This window comes from Vulpes vulpes, chromosome 7 (genome assembly GCF_048418805.1).
Source record: "Vulpes vulpes isolate BD-2025 chromosome 7, VulVul3, whole genome shotgun sequence".
NCBI lineage: Eukaryota > Metazoa > Chordata > Mammalia > Carnivora > Canidae > Vulpes > Vulpes vulpes.
In genome coordinates, this window is record NC_132786.1 from 24,810,946 (window position 1) to 24,833,008 (window position 22,063).

The following is a 22,063-nucleotide window of genomic DNA, read 5'->3' on the forward strand; positions in this document are numbered from 1 at the left end:
CAGGGAGGGCGCGGGAAGGGCACTGGGAGGGAGGGCACAGGGCAGGGCAGGGCAGGGGCAGGGGCAGGGTGCAGGCCATGGCTAACTTAAAGCAAAAGAGAGCCCGGGACAGTACACGTCCTGTGGGGATGGCGTCTTTGACATCATCTTGCCCACGTAGTTGACCATACACACACAAATGACATATCTGAAGTGTTAAAGGAAAAAAAACATTTCATTCAGAAGTGGGTATCCAGTGAAAATGCCCTTCAAGCATAAGGGTGAGGGGAAGACGTGTCCACATGACAGGGGCTGAGCTGACCAGGAGGGTGATGCCCGCTGTAAACAGGCCTGGAGCAGGTGCAGAAAAGCTGCACAGTGATGGCAGGTGCGGGGACCGTAGCCTCCCTCAATGCCCCTGAGGGCAGCTGATGCCACAAGGAGGGGCAATCTCTTGAAGGTGGGCTTTATAGGACGTGTTGGTGTAAACTTCATGGCCCAGGAGGAGGACCTAACCACCTATTGTAAGGCTGGTCTGCACTTCCCATGCGGTGTGCAGCGGTGACTCTACACAGACTACTTCCAACGAGGTTCCCTAATTCAAAGGCATTTCAACGGAAAAAGGAAATGCATTCTTAAAAGGTGATGAAACAAAAATCTCTGGCATAAGACTCTTGTCCAGAATGTGTATTTAAAGACTCCCATAACGACAATCAATAATAAAGAGGGAAACACCCCAAAAATAAGCAAAGAAAATACACAAGTGGCCCGGGAGTGCATGGTGAGTGCACAGGACTATGAGCAATCCCTGAGAGGCTAATTAAAACCATATTTCATGCCTGCTGATATGACTCGATTTTAAGAGACTGAGAACAAACTGTGGAGAAGACGTGGAGCCAAGGCCTCATTCGCCCCAGGTGGCGGGAGGTGGAAGCTTTACAGCCCCCAGGATGTCCTGTCCGCAGTTACTTAGTGAGCGTGGCCCTCCGTACACCTAGAAATGGGTCCAAGATCCATTGTCCACCAACGATGCCCAGGAGACCGTGTCAAGCAGACTTCTTCACAACAGCTAAGCAAACAGAAAACCCTCTCAAAGCCCCTGAGTCCACCAACAGGAGAGAGGATGAATGGCCCGCCATCCATCTGCGTCAGCAACGATGAGCAACTGATGCGTGCAGAAACAGGGATGAGCCCAGAAGGGATTTCATCACCGAAGAGCACACATGATCCTCTCAGAAGAAGGGGACTTCAAGACTGGGTGGGGCCAGCGGGGGGCGGGGGCAGGGACCCTCAGAGGTGACTGGGATGTCTCACGCGTCCATCACACGTACACACACCAACGCTCTTGGCATCTGCGCATCCCAGGGTACATACATCGCCCTCCATAGCTTCTGGAATTACCTGGCTTGAGAAAGTGGACAAGAAGCCCCTGCCCGCAGCAATAGGGCTCATGACCAATGTCATCCACACAGAGAGCAGATGCGGCCTGCACTGTCCTCCTGTCTGCCTCAGTGGGCAAGGCCTCTGCTCACTCTTGCCTTGCCTCCTTCCTGCGCCAGCCGCTGTGCCCTCCTGTCCCACACACCATGTTCTCCATATCCCTGTGTCCCCGCATTGCAGGAACGGGCAGGGGTGCATGTGGTGAGGGAGTGGGGTGTTCTGTGGCAGGATTTCTGTCAGGATTATTATTGGCTACAGCTGTGGCTGAGACACTGGTTTCTCAGGACACATTCAAAATTCTCCTTGGTCTCATCACATCCATTGAGCTGGTGAGCTGGATTCACATGAAGAAATGTGGACTTCTTTCCGGTGGGGCGTGCACTGTGGCCACTTAGGAGAAAGAGCACTACACTGCACCCCAAACGTTCTTCAGGAAGCCAAGAGCTGATGGCGCTGCCATTGGATTCCTCTCTCCCCTAGTTCTTCCACTGTGTGGTCCTGGACAAGCCCCTAGATCTCCCTGGAGCTCAGGCCCCTTAAGTGTGACGGGGACAAGTAAGGCAGGCATAGAAATCACTTATCCAGTGGTAGGCATACCATAAGTGCTTAACAGCCAGAACTATTATCATGATGATGAGGCGATGGTCAGGAATAACCTAGCCCTCCACTGGTTTTCATCCCTTATAGTCCACTGCACATACACAGCCTGGATGTCCATGGTGAGTGCTAGCTACAGTTCAGCATAATCCACACACAAAAAGCAGAGAACACATTCCCTGTCCATCAGAATGCTTAGTTGTGCCAGGTGACTACTGCCTCCCAGTTTCTTCAAGATTCAATTTAGGATTATGCTTTCTGAGATGGTTCTCTCCAAAGTATTAACCCTCATTTAAAAAACTGTTGACCTCAGTTATTAAAGTCAGATCCCAGGCTCCATCTACCCACCCATATACCCATCCATGTATCCATCCATCTACCCACCCATCCACCCATCCATTCATCCAGCCAGCCATCCATCCGTCCAGCCATCCATTCAGCCATCCATCTGCCCACTCACCCATCTATCCATCATCCATCACCCATCCATTCATCCACCCACCCATCCATCCACCCACCCATCCATCTACCCATCCACTCAATTACTCATCCATTCACTCATCCACCCATCCACCCACTCATCTATCCATCCATGCATCCATGCATCCAACTACCCATCCACTCACCCATCCATACACCTGTCCATCTATTTAACCATCCATTCACCCATCCACCCATCCAGCCACCCACCCACCCATTTACCTATTCACTCACCCACCCATCCACTCTCCCATTCACCCATCCGTTCACCTTTTCACTTCACTAACTGGTACTGGGTACTTATTGTGTTCAGAACCTTGAGTAAGAATCACTATGAGAAAGGATAATGAATTAAAGGCAGTTTGCTGCAGAGCTACAATAGGATTCACACATACATATCAAAATGTTTTAGAAGCCAGAGAGACTTGTCTACTGGAGAGTATTAAGCAAACTTAATATATGGGATAGACCAACCATAGAGACCATGTAAGAACATCAAAGGACAGCACAACTCAAGAAGTCATTTTACTTTCCTCCTAAAACAGACAAGTATTTGAAGTGACATGTTATTCAAACTGTCACTTATTACCCCATCTGTAGGCAAATGTCTTTCCTGAAATTCAACCAAACAACCTCCAAACTTTAAATCTACGTTTAAATTTTACTCTCAGAAATCAATAATTAGGGATGCATGGGTGGCACAGTGGTTGAGCATCTGCCTTCGATTCAGGCTGTGATACTGGGGTCCAGGGATAGAGTCCTGCATCAGGCTCCCTGCATGGAACTTGCTTCTCCCTCTGCCTATGTCTCTGCCTCTCTCTCTGTCTCTCATAAATAAATAAATAAAATCTTTTTTTAAAAAAGAAATCAACAATTAAATTGACAAACTTAGATCTGACAAAGTCATTTACAAAACTTGTAAAATATAAAAATATAAAACTTAGCTTTTGCTAAAATAAAGTTTTAAAAATTCTTATTTATAATTTTTTAAATTTTATTTATTTGTTTGAGAGAGAGACAAAGAGAGAGAGAGAGAGAATGAGCACACAAGCAGGGGGAGTGGCAGAGGAAATGAGAGAAGACCCCCTGCTGAGCAGGGAGCCTGACATGGGGCTTGATCCCAGGACCCTGAGGTAATGACTCAATTACTCATCCATTATGCTTAGCTGACTGAGTCACCTAGGCACCTCTTATTATTTATAATTTCTAATGAAGGTAACCCAATTAATTTACTGATTTTTTTAAAAAAGATAAACCCAAATCATGTCTTTAAAAAAATTTTTACAGTATAATTTTGGGGTCTGAAGTACCCTGAGCAAAACTATTCCATTAAAAATGACAAGAATGTATTTCAAATAGAAAGTCAATAAAAAACATGAAACAATAACCTAGACTAAAAAGCAAGCACAGGTCTTTGCTGTTTATTATATCTCTAGCAGTATCAACACATCCACTTTCAAGTGGCCTGCATTGTTGCAGTGATGGCATAGAAGGTGAGAAAAGGCAACACCTAAAATTAGAGACCATGCAGCAGGTGGCCAAGGCTTGTCACAGTGGGGTGATGCTCCCTGTGTGCCCCCCTCCTTTGAGGGGGGGCAGTGTGCTGAAGAACACACCACAATGCCCCCAGATATTCACCAAGGTGAAACACATTTATGAGAAACTTTTAACAGGTGTTGAATCAAAAATATGTTTCTGGTGAATGCAAACTCAACCAGAAAAATCACTGGATAAAAACATTCCATTCCCAAGCACCTTGTTTAACCGAGGATTCATGCCCAGTCTCTGTTAGACCACCCCCATCTATCCTAACAGGGCTCCTCAAGGTGGAATCCCTGCATACCCTCACTCTGCACCTAATGGCAGTGGGCAGAGGACATCACATACCTCCCTGTGGCAACATTGCAGACTAAATTAAGCCCCTGAGTCAAAGTTTACTGTCTACCTGGGCAGAACATTTCCTCTCAGAGCCCTACTGTCTCCAGATGTAAGAACACACCCTGATGGGATTATTGGGCTGGAACTACCAGGTAAAGGGGCCAGAAGAATGATCACAGTGATGATTCAGATCCTGGGTTGCAGCACACTGGCCTTGGATGAAGCTGTGAAGCAGGCTAGACTCTCACATCCCTGCCCGTGTGTGGCAAGGTTTGTACCCCTCACTCTGTGCATCTTCTGTGTAGGAGTCCAAGGTCTGGTCATGTCCCCAGGTGTCCAAACAGCCCCTCCCTTCTGCCCTCACTGACCCACCCAGGTTGCTCTTCAGGCAGCCTCTCTCTGTGTTGCTCGTGGTATGGGTGACTCATTCCAGGTCTCACTAAGGTTATTGATAGTCAGTGATATATGCCCCCCAGAGGTACTTGAATTTAAACAGAAGAGTTCAGGAGATCCTCTCTTTCCTTCTTCCCTTGCACATTTTGTATGCACAGCTACTTTTCAAGTGCAGGAATAAGGCAGTTAACAAAGCCCTAGCTTTCATGAAACATTCATCCACATCAGAAGAGAAAGAAAATAAGCAACTGAAAACACAAATACATAGAATATCTGGTGCTGACAGGAGCTATGGAAAAATAATGCAGGGTCTGGAAGATGGGGGAGGTGGGAAGCCAATAATTCCCACTTGAAAGGTTTACTGTAAAAACTAAAGTGTGTAGATTGTCTACCACATTTCTAATACAGTGAATGTGAAATTGTGTCCCTCTTCTAATAATCTGTTCCAACATTTAAGAACTCAGAGAAATTCTTATTGTTACCATACATCTTTTTTTCTTCAGCTTCCTTCAGTCTGTTCTCATTATCTGGAGAAGAACAGGAATAGATCCCCACATGATAAAACTCATATTCTTTAAGATAAAGATCAGAGAACAGGGAAGACTTGTAATGGGTCTCTTAGAATGGCTATAATATGAAATATCTGTCTCCAAAATGGAATAATAAAATATAATTCCCAAAATTGTCTCCTCTCATCCAAAAAAGAAACCTTTCAGGTTTCATTAGTGAAAAACAACTTTAAAAACATTCAAAGTGGCTGACCAGCTTATGATGAGAACAATTAACACATATCAGAAGTCATCTCTCATGCCACCTCCGTAAACCACACTGAGTTATCTCAAAGGCATCCACTGTCAATCATTTGAAGATGAACAGAAATCAAAAATCCTTTTTAAAAAGTCCAGCTATCCCTGGTGGATTGAAGAGGGACCGTGGCCCAGAGCACAATCAAATACCACGTGCATCAAAGTGGAACATTCTTTTGTTCCATCAACTGCACCATATAATTCTGAGACCCGGGCAGCTAATAATGACATTTTAAGTAGCTTTCAATGCTCCAAGTGGGCTCTAGCAGAGCAATTACACAAATGTCAGGACATCAAATATGTAAGTCCTGGAGTAAGAGATCAACCCACAAGCACAACTGCTACAAGCCTGACCTACTGAAATTATATGTCTTAATAGGGTCCCTCAGACAAAATGTTATAAGCTTTAGCGAATAAGCAATGTTGTGTGGATAATCTCACTACAAAATTGCTTTAACAAGGAAGATGTGGTTCATGTATAACAGCTCTTGCTCTTAAATGCCTTTATCACCATGCATATATGCAAGTATACAATGTAGCCATGTCCAAACACACACCATCATCATCATCAGAATCATCTCTACCACCATCATCATTACCACTGTCATCATGATCATCATCATCACCACCATCATCATCCATCATCGCCACCACCATCATCATCCATCATCACCTCACCATCACCATCACCACCACCACCACCACCACCACCATCATCACCACCACCACTATCATCACCATCACCCAGTCTCTCTATTACATGTAATACTAAGACAAAGAACAAAAAAAATCAAATTAGGTTTGGATTAACTGTGTCACTTCAGTTGGTGGTGGAGTTGGTGGTCCGATTGCCTTCTTAAAGGATGCTTCATTGAAATTCCTACTAATAAAAACCTTCATACTCAAAATGGTAACTGACTTATGACAAGGGAAGGTGGCCTGGACATGTGCTGGATGGCAAATGCCAGACTAGGATATAAAACTGTACAGAGATGGCCAAGAGTACTAACTGAATTTTTTCTACATTAGCCAAATAAGCTAACCAGCAGAATATTTGGATCCCAGTCATAGAAACACCCTCTGAATGGCAAGAGTTGTTAATTCCCTCCTAGTAGCTCTATCTGGTGGAGGACCAGTGTGCACAGTTAATACATATCTGTAGCTAAGAACTCAACTTATGATCACATCCAAACCAGTCACTACCCCACAGTGCCCTGGGGACTCAACACCCTGGCTCCTCTCTGTGGGGGGCCACTGATATTCTCACATGAGAGAAAGGGAAGTTGCCTCTGACCCTTCAGCTCTTTCCTGAGACCCATTCTATGCCTTTGGAAGGTAAAAATCACTAGATTCAGTGGTCTCCACTAACCCAGAGTTTTCAGTTGGAAATGTGTCAGGAAGCTGACATTATATGTGAGGGTTGATAGGCAGCAAGGAGAGTGCACTTGTTCTGTGTTGTTCCAGGAGGCCTTCCTGGTGGAAAGCAACAGGAATAATGGTTGTAGTAAGTTATCTTTAGGTGCCCTACCCATTATCCATCTAAAAAGGCAAATTTTAACTCCATACTACTCTATATAAAGAACTTTCTAGAAAACACATCCGGTTCCTTATGGAATGACCTCCCAGGGAAGCAATGAGGTCACAAGTGCTTAAGGGAAGGCTGTAGGTTCATCTGCCAGATATGTTGTTATATGGGAGCAGAGTGTATGACTCCCCAGGCTCCTTTCAAATATGAGCAGTGAATCTTTGCTGGTGCAGAAGTCAAGGAAAGTGGTGTCTGAGGCAAGGAGGAAGGCATGGGATTGGGGCGATGTGGAGTTAGGATCTCTGGTCACACCAGCTGCTCTCCCTGCACAGCTGAGCACCCCCATTCAGGTGCCTCCCACTTCAAGGATACTGGGCAGGTTGGGTGGGATCAGAAGACAAGATAAGAGGAGCCATTTTCCTGCTGCATAAGCCACAGACTGATACCCAGAGACTCCCTTGCCCTGCTTCTGCTTCTCCTCCACCCTGGGAAAGAGTAGACTATTTGCTGACCCCACAACATGGTGATAAGCTAAAATAAAAGCTTTAGGCATTTTATACCAAATGTGAGACTAAATTCCACTGAAATGAGAGGATTTTTGGTAACACAGGTGCCTTCTTCCTTGTGTCCTAGATAAACCCCAGGGAAAGGCATGTAGCCAGGATGAAGAATTTATTGACACTTCCTCATGGAGCAGGCTCCGAGAAGCAGACTCTTTACTCCAGTGACTAAGTGATCAATCTGGTCCTGTTTTTTTTTGTTTTGTTTTGTTTGTGTTTTTTGGGTTTTTTTGTTTGTTTGTTTGTTTGTTTTTTTAATCAAAAGTTTAGAGCAACACTGGTCTTCACTCAAATGTGGATGGATTTTTTTTTTTTTAGAAAATGAAAAAGGCAGCAGTACTTCCTTTAAAGTGAAAATGACTGCAAAATTGTGGGCATATATTCTCCAGGGCAATAGAAGCACTTGAATCTGGTTTGTCAATATTATAATCTATGAAAAGACCTGGTTCAGTACCCTCCTGAGATTGAGGGATGCAGGGTATACTCTTTGCTCTGTATGAATTTTTAGGTTGGGACTCCCACCATCAACACAAATAGAAAAGTTAACAATACAACTGGCAAATGCAGGACTTCAAAATCATGGGAAGTTCGAAGAGGCTTAAAAATATACTTATCACAACACTCTTATCTTGAATGAAGGAAGAGAATAAGGCTATGTGACTGGCTAGCACTCAGCAGGTGTTCTGCAAATGAGTGAATTCATGAGTAAACTTGCTAAGAGTCACATAGAAAACTGCACAGCCAGTAAAGAAAGGCCTTCAGACTTCCACCCCAGTAAATGTTACATATCAGCACAACAGAATCCATTTTAGTACAGGTGGTGGTGGGGTGGAGAACTCATTACCTTGGCCATTCACACTATAATGTAGTAAGACACCTGACTAGGAGAAACAACAAGGCATGCTGGGAAGAAGCTAGCATACAAAATACCTAGACCAAAAGTTCGTAGAGCAATACTCTGAATTAAATTATCCTATTTCCTAGTCCAGGCTCCACAAGATGTAGACTCAAGATGATAAAGAAAAAATTCCAACAGATTGGTTAGAAGTTTTGTTTCTTATGTGGTTGTGTTTTGAGTATTCTCAGTGAGCAAGAATTAGATTGGGAGCTTCTACCAGTGGACATACTGCATATTATTTGTCATTAGCTCCAGTTAACTGTTTAGAAAATTGTAGATGATGCATCATCATCCCCTCAGGTGGTTTGCATAATTATTTAGTAGTCATCATTGAGACTTGAGTTGGAAGAGTGACTTTAGCCAAAATGCTTATAAAACCCATATGAAGAAAACTACACAACTCTGACAAAAGAAGTCAAAGAACTAAATAAATGGAGAGATATTCCATGTTCATGGATAGGAAAACCCAATACTGTCAAGATGTCAGGTCTTCCCAACTGATCTATAATTCAATGCAATCCCAACCAAATACCAGCTAATTATTTTGTGGATATTTACAAACTGATTCCAAAGTTTATATGGAGAAGCAAAAGACCCAGAATAGCCACCCAATATTGAAGAAGAAAAAGGATGGAAGACTGACATTACTCAATTTCAAGAGTTACTATAAAGCTACAGTAATCCAGACAGTATGGTGCTGGTAAATGAACAGATGTATGGATCTGGAGAGCCCAGAAACAGACCCACATAAGACTAGTCAACTAATCTTTAACAAAGGAGCAAAGGCAATACAACGGAGCAAAGATAGTCTTTTCAACAAATGTTGCTGGAACAGCTGAACATACACATGCAAAAAAACTAAATCTAAACACAGGCCTTCATGCTTCACAAAAATTAACTCAAAATGTATTACAAGCCTAATTGTACAACACAAAAATATAAAACTCCTACATCCAGCAACCACATTCCTTGCCCAAAGGAGCTGAAAACTTATGTTCACACAAACACTCACACCTGAATGTTTATATCACAGCAGCTTTATTTGTAACTGCCAATATTTGGAAGCAAACAAGATGTCCTTCAGTAGGTGAGTGGATAAAGTAAACTTTTGTACACTCAGACAATGGAATATTATTCAGTGCTAAAAAGAAATGAGATGTCAAGTCATGAAAAGACATGGAAGCACTTTAAATGCATATTACTAAGTCAAAGAAGCCAATCTAAAGAGACTACACACTGTGTGATTCCAACTCTAAGACATCCTGGAAAAGGCAAAACTATGGAGACAGAGACAGTAAAAAGATCAGTGGTTGGGGATGGGGAGGGATGAACCAGGAGGCACAGAGGACTATTAGGGCAGTGACACTACTCTGTAGGATCCTATCATGATGGACATGTCAGTGTACATTTGTGCAAGCCCAAGGGTGTAAAACACCAAGAGTGAACCCTAATGAAACCCTAAACTACAGTGATAGTGATGTGTCAATGCAGGTTCCTCAGTTGTAACCAATTTAACACTGGTAGAGGATTAGAGGATGTTGTTTATGGGGGAGGCTCTGCATGTGTGAGGCCTGAATTTATATGGGAAATCTCTATACCTTCCACTTCACTTTGCTGTGAACCTAAAACAGTTCTAAAAAAAATAGTCTATTTAAAAAAAAGAAAAATAGTGACTTTAAAGGGCTTCATTAAAACTCAGTGACCAGTGAGCCTGGTAAAAACCACAATCGAGGTTCTATGGTTTGAAAAGATTTATGCATGAGGATGTTAATTACAGCATTATATGAAGAGCAAAGATCAACAACAATATATATTTAATAGATATGCAGTTGACCCTTGAGCAACATAGCTTAGGCCTGGGCAGGTCCACCATCCATGGATTTTTTTATAGTACAGAGTACTGTAAATACATTTTCTCTTCCTCATGATTTTCTTAAGTAATATTTCCTTTTTTTTCTAGCTTACTTTATTGCAAAAATACAGTCTGTAATATACAGAACATACAAAATATGTGTTAATCAACTGTTGATGTGATGAGTAAGGCTTCTGGTCAACAATAAGCTATGAGTGGTTAAGGTCTTGGGAGTCAAAAGTTATGTGCAGATTTTCAACCACACAGAGGGTTGGCACCCCCAATCCCCACATGGTTCAAGGGTCAACAGCATAGATACAGAACCAATTTAAGTGTATTACGGTACATACATACAGAGACTGTGATGCCTCCATAAAAAGTATAATGGAAACACATTTAGAGATGCAGCAAAATGCTAACTAATATGTACAATGAAACAAGAATGCTCCAAGGTCATTAACTGGACAACGGAGCAGCGATATGAAGGACACTGCATCCTCCAGCAAGGAGGCAAGTCGAGAAATACTAACACAGAGGGACACCCAAACTATCCAAAACTCAAAGGGCAAGTTCCAGTATCTTTCAACACTAGGATTCCATTTGTGGAAACACAAATGTATGGGTACATGTATGGATCATTGGTTTTGGGTGGGAAATCTGAAAGACACAGACACACAGGACAGGCATTTACATCTGAGCGTGGAGCAGTCATAGAAGGACCGGTTATGGGGAGGGACACTTCAGATTTCACTCTGTATACTCTGTACTATTTGGATCTTTCTGAAATATGCAAATTTTATAATGCAAAAGTTAGTTTAGAAATTCAAATATGTCATAGCAGCAGGATTCACGATAGCCAAAAGGTAGAAGCAGTCCAAGTGTCCGTAAGTAGACAGACAACATATGGTGTTATCCATACAATGGACTATCACTCAGCCTTAGATGGGAAGGAAATTCTCACACCTGCTACAACATGGAAGAACCCTGGGGACTTTATACTAAGTGAGATGAAACCGTCACAAAAGAATAAATACTGTGCAATTCCACTTCTACAAGGTCCCTGGAGTCATCAAACCCATAGAAACAGAAAGTAGAGGGTGGATGCCAGGGGCTGGGGGAGGGAGATAGAGAGTCATTGTTTAATGGTGACAGAGTCCAGTTTGGGGTGATGTAATGTTCTGGGGAGAGATGGTGGTGACAGTCGTACAACTACTTGAATACCTTTAATGCTGCTCAACTGTACACTTAAAATGGTTAAGATGGTCCATTTTTATCATGTAAGGATGTGCAGAGTTCCCAGGACCTGCCTGAGTGGTAGTCTCTGGCTGGAGGAAGGACTAGCCCTGGGCCACAAGTACACAGAGGTTAGAGGGGTGGACATACCATTGTGATGGCCCTCACCTCAGACGAGACACGGATGTGACTTTTGTCTTCTTTCTACACACCCATTATTCATCCTCTGCACGGTAACCATTTGTTCTTTTGTAACGGGTGGAAAGCACAACAGATCATCTCTAACAAACCAATTTCCACAGCAAACTGATCATCACGGAAACACAGACATCAGTCTATGGAGGAGTTCGCATGTGGGCGGCCACCAGGGCTCTGTCCCTCATGGCCAAGGCCAGACGAGGGAAGCTTGAACCCTGCTTGGGAGCCCTGCCCCATGCTGTCTCCTTTCCTTTCAGGCTTACCCCACCGTAAAGCTTTTTAAGAGGATAAGGTGTCGCTAACAAGTGACTGAAGGAAGAGAGCCTCTTTTCTACCCAAAATTTTTACCAAATGAGTATTTGCCACACAAATTAGGTGGATTTCTCCATCGCTTCCTTGGTGATGGGTATGTGGGGTCTTCCCCTGGTTCAATGCAAAACCTGAACTTGGTGTTGTGGTAGGACTCGACCGTGCTGCAGAAGCAGCCTTGTTGCGGGGTCACACAGGTGCTCCTGGCCCTCAGCACCACCCACTTCCAGGTAGCCATGCCCCAGGGCTCTGGGACACCCAGCCGGCCAGGCCGTACCACCCTGAGGGGTTGTGGAACCCTCCCCTCTGACGTGCCGGCAGTTGCTTCCAGAGAAACAGGGTTTCTGCTGAGAATGGCCCATGGAGACGCTGTGCCCAGAGGCACTGAATCCACCGGCACGCACGTTCTACGGGGCCACGGCTGTTTGGCCAGTGGCACCAGGGGTCTCCAGGCGGTCGGCTCCCTGAACACCAGCTAAATCCCAGGAGTGCGCTGAGGCAGAGAGTTACTTTCAGGAAGCCTCTAGACTGCAAATTTAGAGGAAAGTTGGTCTTTTCCACTAAATATGTAAGAAGAGAAATCTTTACCCTCCGACACTGGACACCTTGCCACATGATCTTCTCTATGCTGCTCCCGCTAGAGGACACACACAAACTTTTTTAAAAAATTCAATTAATTCAATATAGTACATACTTAGATTCAATGTAGAGTTCAGTAATTATGAGGTACATGTTTCTGCACAGCAGAGAAAGCTAAACTGTGCAGCTGAAAGGTTATTTACAGCTTTAGAATCCAGGTACAATTAGCCAGAGAAACAAAGTAAACTGTGTTCAAATCTATATTTAATACAGTTGCCTCTTAGGAGACCCAACCCTGTCCTCAGTGACCTGATGTCGGGGTGACCCCAACTCTGTCTTTGGTGACTTGACCATGGGGGTGACCTCAACTCTGTTCTCAGTGACCTGATGTCAGGGTGACCCCAGTTCTGTCTTCCATGACCTGACATCGAGGTGGGTGCTACCATTTAGCCTCTGAGCTGCAGCTTCCTAAACAGCAAAATGAGGCTGAAAATAATACGGTATTTTAAGGGTGATATGAAAATCAAATGAGGCTGTTTACATGGAAGAAACTACTGGCTCATTCACTCAGCAAACAGGCTCCGGGTGCTGGGATACAGACAGGGACAGGGGAGGGTGTGCCACCTTCCGAAGCTGACAGTCTACGAGGGGAGAGAAGCATTTATCAAATGACCCCACGCCACACCCTGTGAGATGTGTTCTGGGGAAGGTACGGTGCCACAAGCTCATCACGCTCAAACGGCCAAGCCGAAGTCTGCCAGCAAGGTCGGGCAGCCCTTGGCTACAGGTGCTAAAACAACCACAGAAGGGACGCCCAGGGAGCTCAGCAGGTGAGTGTCTGCCTTCAGCTCAGGGTGTGACCCCGGGGTCCTGGGATCAAGTTCCGCGTCAGGCTCCCTGCATGGAGCCTGCTTCTCCCTTTGCCTATGTCTCTGCCTCTCTCTCTCTCTGTGTCTCTCATGAATAAATAAATTTAAAAATCTTTAAAAAAAAAAAACACAGGAGACTGTGTCCTCCTCACAGAAGGGCACATTGTCATGGCCTCTGAAGCCTTCTTTCTGGGCAGTGAACACCACGGTCAAATCTCTGGGCTAGCCCCTACAGCTCCAGGTTCACACAAAGTACAAAGCAAAGGAACAAGGTACGTGTTATCTTCAGGACACAATCAGCAAAACCAGAATGTGGAAAAACTCTACGAGAAAATGTGTTTTTTAAAAAATGTTGTTAGAAAAATAACTAGATAAATAAATAAAATAAATTTTAAAATATTGTAAGGAAATGAAGAAGAAGGGGAGAACCCTTCTGCAGGGTTATAGACCTGCCACTTCAGTGGCTCTCTTCTCTGGATCCTGCTTCAAAACCAAAACAAAACAACTGTGAAGAACATTCGTGACCACTAAGAAACATGACCGCTGATAGGGTAATCATATTAAGACACTAGTACTTATTTTAGTACATGGTAAGACTCTTGTGGTTAGGGTTGTACATGCATTCTCAGCTTCCTGCAATGTGGTACTGAGATACGGATGGGACCAGCTGAGGGTGGGATGGTGACTGGTGCACAGAAGTAGCAGGAGAGAGCAGGAGCTGCCCTTTGCTAAAGCCCCAGGATGCAGCACACAAGGTTCATCTTACGGTTCTCTATTCACATCATGATTGACACTTTACATGTCTCTTTTTAAAGCACACAGTGCAGCTGGGAAGACCGTGTACATAAGAAGATAACCAACATTGCAAGACAGCATGGAAAAAAAATGCAGTTAATAAGGGTCAGAGGAGCGTGGAGAGTGTTTTCAGAGACAATGTTCTCAAAGATCGGCACCTCTGGAGACACCAAGAAGAATGGAAGGTGCCAAAATAACAGGGAGGCAGGAAGCCCTCCCCCTCCCCACCCCGGGCAGCAGCAGACACACAGAGTACGCCACGTTCCATGAACACATCTGGCTCTCTAATGGACTTAAGTCCCCTCGGTAGGGGCTCCCTATGTCCAGTAATTAAGACAGAAGTAGCTGATAAGTGGGGTTTTTTTGTCATAGGAGATAGAAAGGAGACAGAGAGGGGTGGTTACAGAGACAAGTAGCCCCTATCGGAAAGTCTGGAGCTCAAGAGCACACGGGTGGTCAGCACCATGGAGAGGGCCTAGACATGGGCGCAGAGGCCACTGCCTGGCCGGAGGGTGGCTGGTGGGTGGGTGGCCAGAGGGTGGCTGGGCGTGACTTTCTGCAGCATGTTCACAGCAGAGGCATCAGGGGAGGCTGAGCCAGGGGGATGGAAGGTGCAATGACAATGGGAAAGCCAAATCAGCGGATGATGCCCCCCCCCCCCCCCACCAAGAGAGTCTGGTTCTTAGGAGGGTGCAGAAGGCAGCAAGCCAGGGAAAGGGATTCCTCCGAGCAGCACACAGCTTAACGCAGAGGAGAAGCAGCCCCCAGAGGAGGGAGAGGTGCTGGTCCAGGTGGCAGCCTTCCTCAGAGGAGCACCTGTCCCACCAGCGGTGCATTCATGGGCAAACAAGTCATAAGCAAGTGCAGTCTGCATTCTTTCCCAAGACGAGTATGAGAAGAAAGCACTGGTAACGGCCACACGCGCCTCCCTCTGATTATGACTTTGCATTCCTTCCATTTAGAAGGTGTCATCATGGCTTTGCGGACAGAGAGAGAGAGAGAGAACAAGGGACCTACTTAGCTGAAGAGCAGCCATAGGTTTAAAAGATGACTGCAAGAGCAAATCCAATTAAGGCGTCACTTAGAGAAAACCAACTGCTGGTGTTAATGTGATTCTCGATTCATTTTTTAGAAGTTTAGAAACCCTTCTCTCTGCTCAATTTTATTATTTGTGTATCTTCAAAGACAAAGACCTATATTATCAGTCTCATTTTCTATTTTTATGGTCTTAGAACAAGGCTGCTAGAAGATAAAGACACCAGAGATGGAGCCGTGGGAGCCAGTTCGTACCCCTTTCCTTGGACAGGGTGCAATGGCATAACCCGCATGACAGCCCTAAAGGAGCAGCATGGAAAGCTAGTCACTTTGAAAGCCTGAATGGTGCCCTCACTGCGGGTGGGTGGTGTTAGCTTCAGACTGGGTCCTTCTGGGGACAGGAAACAACCATAACTCTGGGAGGTGGCCAGCATCGGACCAGAAGGAGTGTGGGCATGACCTATGCTGAATCCAAACGCCGTCATGCTCCATTTTCCAAAACGTTCTGTGGCCAACATGGCCTGGGTGCCATATCTGGCCATGTTCCCCTGTTGCAGCACCTTCATCAGTGAAGCAATGAGACGGACACTGCAAGGCCAGGGCCCACACAGCCGTGCCTCAGCCACCCTGGAAGGGCCCTTTCCTGTCCCCTGTGCCCCCGCCACCCTGCCGGCTATGACTAGGTCCATCTTTTCTGCTATAGCAGCAGAGAACGGGAGGGTGGGTGGCCCTTCCTCACACCCCACTGGCTTCAGCCGGGACCCAGGGGGCAACGCTGCCACATCACAAGCCATTTCCAGGACGGGCAGAGTACAAAGGACTGGCCCTGGGCGGGTGCCAGAGGAACAGAAACAACAAAAACCCAGGGGGCTGGGAGGCTGACTTACCATCGCCCAAGGCAGGGGGGTTCTTGGGGTCTCCTGGAGGTGAAGGCCATTTCTGCAGGGCTTCCGGGGCCGAAAGGACCCTTGCTGCTTTCCAGGGTGCACGTGGCATGTTTTGGGGCCCCAGGTCGCCTTCACTGTGGGGTGCTGGGGACTTCCGAGCTGCAGAGGTGCTCAGTGCAGCAACCAGGCTCTGCCTGTCAGTACCACCATCCACCTTGGGGCTGAGCTCGTCAGGCTGCAGCTGGCCACGGGTCCACAAAGGGCGGCCCCCGGGGTGATTGGCTCGGGGCCCCGGAGCATAAGTCAGGGCAGAGGTCTGTGCCATGAAGGTCAGAACGCTGTCCGCACGGGGGTCCTCACCCTGCAGGGGCCAAGGATCAAACACAGCAGGTAAGCCTCCGGGTCAACCATATGAGAGGGCGTCTGACCTCAGTGCTCAAGGCTCCAGGTGGCACCAGCATCTCTGAAATGCCCACCCCAATCCTTAGGCCCAAAAGACCAAACTCCAAGGCCCGTATCCATCTGGCACTGGTTTTCTAACATCAGCTTTATGGAAACGGAATTCACAGACCACAAAATATACCCGACTCGGTGTTTTCAGTATATCCAGGTAGTGAGAGCACCACACGGTCATTCATTCCAGAATGTTTTGATCACCCCAGAAGAAACCTCACACTTGCCCCCGTTCCCCCAGCCCAAGGCAACCACCGGTCCACTTTCTGTATCTACGGAGTCATCCATTTGGGACGGGTCATGTAAACGGACTTGTACACCATGTGGCCTTTCCCAGCACCCAGCACACCCAGTACTGCATCCCTTCCCGTGGCTGAAAAAAACACTGTTGGACAGAGAAAGCACGTTTTCTATCAGTCGGGGTGATTTCTTATTGGGGGCCATTATGAATAATACTACTATGAACGTCCATCTACCAGTTTTGGGGGGGACACATGTTTCCAATTCTCTTGGATTTATGCCCAGACATGAAACTTCCAGGTAGTATGGCATCTCTGCATGCCAGGATGATTCCAACACAGTGCACCGCGTTACGCTCCCGCTGGCAAAGTGTGAGGACTCGTCTCCCTTGCTCCTGGCCAGCACTTGTCATCAGCCATCTGCTTCCTTGCAGCCCTCAGTGGGGGCGATGGGGTGGCTTAATGAGGCTGTGGTTCACATTTCCCCAACAGTTAACGACGTGGAGCATCTCTTCATGGCCTTCTCTCTTATGCAGAGAAAGGTTTCTCCAGGGCCTTCACCTGCCCTGGTGTTTGTTGTTGCTGCAAAAATAGCTCTCTATCCGTGACTGACTGTCTTTCAGTAGAAGCACCTACCTCTCTGTCTTATGGTCTTCACTTCACTCCAACTCCTTTCTGTCTCCCTTTTAACCACTAGATGTGATACGAAGTCCACGATCCAACCAGCACGGCCTCTTACGGAGTCCCCACCTGTAGGTCCTCCTCATTCACTGTGTCCATTTTCCCAGGAAGGGACCTTCTCATCAGACTCTTGCTATTAGACAAATCGAGGCCTAGTGGTCCTCACCCTGGAACAGCCATAAACATGTTAGGAATTTCACTGTTCCACTTCCGACTATGAGACCATCAAAATCTCATAGACATTTCCAACATAGACATTTCCAACGTGAAGATTCTCAGGGAAGTTATAGCTGTCCCAGGATTATTCAGAGCCCCCTTTGTGGTCTGCAATGGCTCCATGAATCATACATTTTTTAAATCTTGCCCATTCACATTTTCTAAACGCACCTCACTGGGGGGCCAAGGTCAATGTCGAGTCAGTGGTGAGCAGACCTTGGGATCTAGTTAAGATGTGCGGCCATCACTGAATTTAAGCCACATGGTTCAGACTCCCAAGTCTGGGTATTTTCAAAGATATGTGGGTTCAGTCATCCGAGAGGGATTTAGGGGGTAGCAAGTCAAAAATCCGAAAACTAGGGTTGATAGGGGTTCTCGTTACTGTTCTCATATGTGAACTTGAGCAAATCTGTTGACCTCCTGAGACTCAATTTCCATCAAAGGAGCCTGGACATCACCTCTGAGATGGTTTTTATGTCTCAAGCAATGTCACTTTATTCATCGAAATGGTTTATTTTTTTAATAATAAATTTATTTTTTATTGGTGTTCAATGTGCCAACATACAGAATAACACCCAATGCTCATCTCGTCAAGTGCCCCCCTCAGTGCCCGTCACCCATTCACCCCCAACCCCGCCCTCCTCCCCTTCCACCACCCCTAGTTCATTTTCCAGAGTTAGGAGTCTTTATGTTCTGTCTCCCTTTCTGATATTTCCTACCCATTTCTTCTCAATTCCCTTCTATTCTCTTTCACTATTATTTATATTCCCCAAATAAATGAGAACATATAATGTTTGTCCTTCTCCGATTGACTTATTTCACTCAGCATAATACCCTCCAGGTCCATCCACGTCGAAGCAAATGGTGGGTATTTGTCGTTTCTAATGGCTGAGTAATATTCCATTGTATACATAAACCACATCTTCTTTATCCATTCATCTTTCAATGGACACCGAGGCTCCTTCCACAGTTTGGCTATTGTGGACATTGCTGCTAGAAACATCGGGGTGCAGGTGTCCCGGCGTTTCACTGCATCTGTATCTTTGGGGTAAATCCCCAACAGTGCAATTGCTGGGTCGTAGGGCAGGTCTATTTTTAACTCTTTGAGGAACCTCCACACAGTTTTCCAGAGTGGCTGCACCAGTTCACATTCCCACCAACAGTGCAAGAGGGTTTCCCTTTCTCCGCATCCTCTCCAACATTTGTGGTTTCCTGCCTTGTTAATTTTCACCATTCTCACTGGTGTGAGGTGGTATCTCATTGTGGTTTGGATTTGTATTTCCCTGATGGCAAGTGATGCAGAGCATTTTCTCATGTGCATGTTGGCCATGTCTATGTCTTCCTCTGTGAGATTTCTGTTCATGTCTTTTGCCCATTTCATGAATGGATTGTTTGTTTCTTTGGTGTTGAGTTTAATAAGTTCTTTATAGGTCTTGGAAACTAGTCCTTTACCTGATACGTCATTTGCAAGTATCTTCTCCCATTCTGTAGGTTGTCTTTTAGTTTTGTTGACTGTACCCTTTGCTGTGCAAAAGCTTTTTATCTTGATGAAGTCCCAATAGTTTATTTTTGCTTTTGTTTCTTTTGCCTTCATGGATGGATCTTGCAAGAAGTTACTGTGGCCCAGTTCAAAAAGGGTGTGGCCTGTGTTCTCCTCTAGGATTTTTTTTTAAATATATTTTTTTAAATTTTTATTTATTTATGATAGTCACATACACACACAGAGAGAGAGAGAGAGAGAGGCAGACACACAGGCAGAGGGAGAAACAGGCTCCATGCACCGGGAGCCCGACGTGGGATTCGATCCTGGGTCTCCAGGATCGTGCCCTGGGCCAAAGGCAGGCGCTAAACCGCTGCGCCACCCAGGGATCCCTCTCCTCTAGGATTTTGATGGACTATTGTCTCACATTTAGATCTTTCATCCATTTTGAGTTTATCTTTGTGTATGGTGAAGGTGAGTGGTCTAGTTTCATTCTTCTGCACGTGGATGTCCAATTTTCCCAGCACCATTTATTGAAGAGACTGTCTTTCTTCCAGTGGATAGTCTTTCCTCCTTTGTCGAATATTAGATGACCATAAAGTTGAGGGTCCACTTCTGGGTTCTCTATTCTGATCCATTGATCTATGTGTCTGTTTTTGTGCCAGTACCACACTGTCTTGATGACCACAGCTTTGTAGTACAACCTGAAATCTGGCATTGTGATGCCCCCAGCTATGGTTTTCTTTTTTAAAATTCCCCTGGCTATTCGGGGTCTTTTCTGATTCCACACAAATCTTAAAATAATTTGTTCTAACTCTCTGAAGAAAGTCCATGGTATTTTGATAGGGATTGCATTAAACGTGTAAATTGCCCTGGGTAACATTGACATTTTCGCAATATTTATTCTGCCAATCCATGAGCATGGAATATTTTTCCATCTCTTTGTGTCTTCCTCAATGTCTTTCAGAAGTGTTCTACAGTTTTTAGGGTACAGATCCTTTACCTCTTTGGTTAGGTTTATTCCTAGTTATCTTATGCTTTTGGGTGCAATTGTAAATGGGATTGACTCCTTAATTTCTCTTTCTTCAGTCTCATTGTTAGTGTATAGAAATGCCACCGATTTCTGGGCATTGATTTTGTATCCTGCCACACTGCCAAATTGCTGTATGAGTTCTAGCAACCTTGGGGTGGAAACTTTTGGGTTTTCTATGTAGAGTATCATGTCATCGGCGAAGAGGGAGAGTTTGACTTCTTCTTTGCCAATTTGAATGCCTTAATGTCCTTTTGTTGTCTGATTGCTGAGGTGAGGACTTCCAGTACTATGTTGAATGGCAGTGGTGAGAGTGGACATCCCTGTCTTCTTCCTGATCTTAGGGGAAAGGCTCCCAGTGCTTCCCCATTGAGAATATTTGCTGTGGGCTTTTCGTAGATGGCTTTTAAGATGTTGAGGAATGTTCCCTCTATCCCTACACTCTGAAGAGTTTTGGTCAGGAATGGATGCTGTATTTTGTCAAATGCTTTCTCTGCATCTAATGAGAGCATCATACGGTTCTTGGTTTTTCTCTTGCTGATATGATGAATCACACTGATTGTTTTATGAGTGTTGAACCAGCCTTGTGTCCTGGGGATAAATCCTACTTGGTCATGGTGAATAATTTTCTTAATTTACTGTTGGATCCTATTGGTTAGTATCTTGTTGAGAATTTTTGCATCCATGTTCATCAGGGATATTGGTCTGTAATTCTCCTTTTTGGTGGGGTCTTTGTCTGGTTTTGGAATTAAGGTGATGCTGGCCTCATAGAACGAATTTGGAAGTACTCCATCTCTTTCTATCTTTCCAAACAGCTTTAGTAGAATAGGTATGGTTTCTTCTTTAAACGTTTGATAGAATTCCCCTGGGAAGCCATCTGGCCCTGCACTCTTGTGTCTTGGGAGGTTTTTGATGACTGCTTCAATTTCCTCCCTGGTTATTGGCCTGTTCAGGTTTTCTATTTCTTCCTGTTCCAGTTTTGGTAGTTTGTGGCTTTCCAGAAATGCATCCATTTCTTCTAGATTGCCTAGTTTATTGGCGTATAGCTGTTCATAATATGTTTTTAAAATCGTTTGTATTTCCTTGGTGTTGGTCATCACAATGGTTTAAAGTTGTCCAAGTAACAGCTAAAATCAACTGCTTTTCCTTTAGAAAAGGGGGAAGTGAGATTCATTAGGGAAAGGGAGAGGAAAATAAAATGCTACCACACAAATAGCCCCTCCAGCAGTTTCCCACAAATTGGGTGCAAGTGTCAATCCTGAGCTCAGCCCGAACTCCTGCTCAGAGAGGCTGCCTCTGAACACCCCGTCAGGTCATGGTGCTGGGGGCCACAGAGAGTGTCCAAGTGCCTCATTAATGTGCCAACCAGCATCTCTCCTCTTTGCTATGGGTGCAGCCTAACCCACAGCTTCCATTCAAAGGGCCTTTAATTATGGTCCAAGAGGAAGGCTCCAGGTAAGGGACAAACCAGGCTGAGCACCGTGCACAACAAATTGCTGAGAACGTCACCCATATAGTCGATGGGGACAAACAGTCTATTTTGGGGTCTGTTTATCCGTGAACCCAATTAGAAGTGGGGAAAAGAGTGTTTCCATGGGCAAGCTGTAGAAATAACAGAGAAACATCAGTTTCTACAGGTCATACTGGGTCT

The 22,063-nt window shown here is 45.2% G+C and overlaps 1 protein-coding gene across 16 annotated transcripts in view; it reads right to left on the bottom strand.

Moving 5' to 3' along the window:
- The window catches only part of PTPRN2 (protein tyrosine phosphatase receptor type N2), a 724,029-nt gene that overhangs the window by 415,846 nt on the left and 286,120 nt on the right, over positions 1-22,063 (bottom strand). For all 16 annotated transcript variants that reach the window (XM_072763267.1, XM_072763274.1, XM_072763268.1 and 13 more), the window contains one exon: positions 16,314-16,674. In XM_072763267.1, coding sequence (XP_072619368.1) covers positions 16,314-16,674 — 361 coding nt within the window. The remainder of the gene's footprint in view (positions 1-16,313; positions 16,675-22,063) is intronic.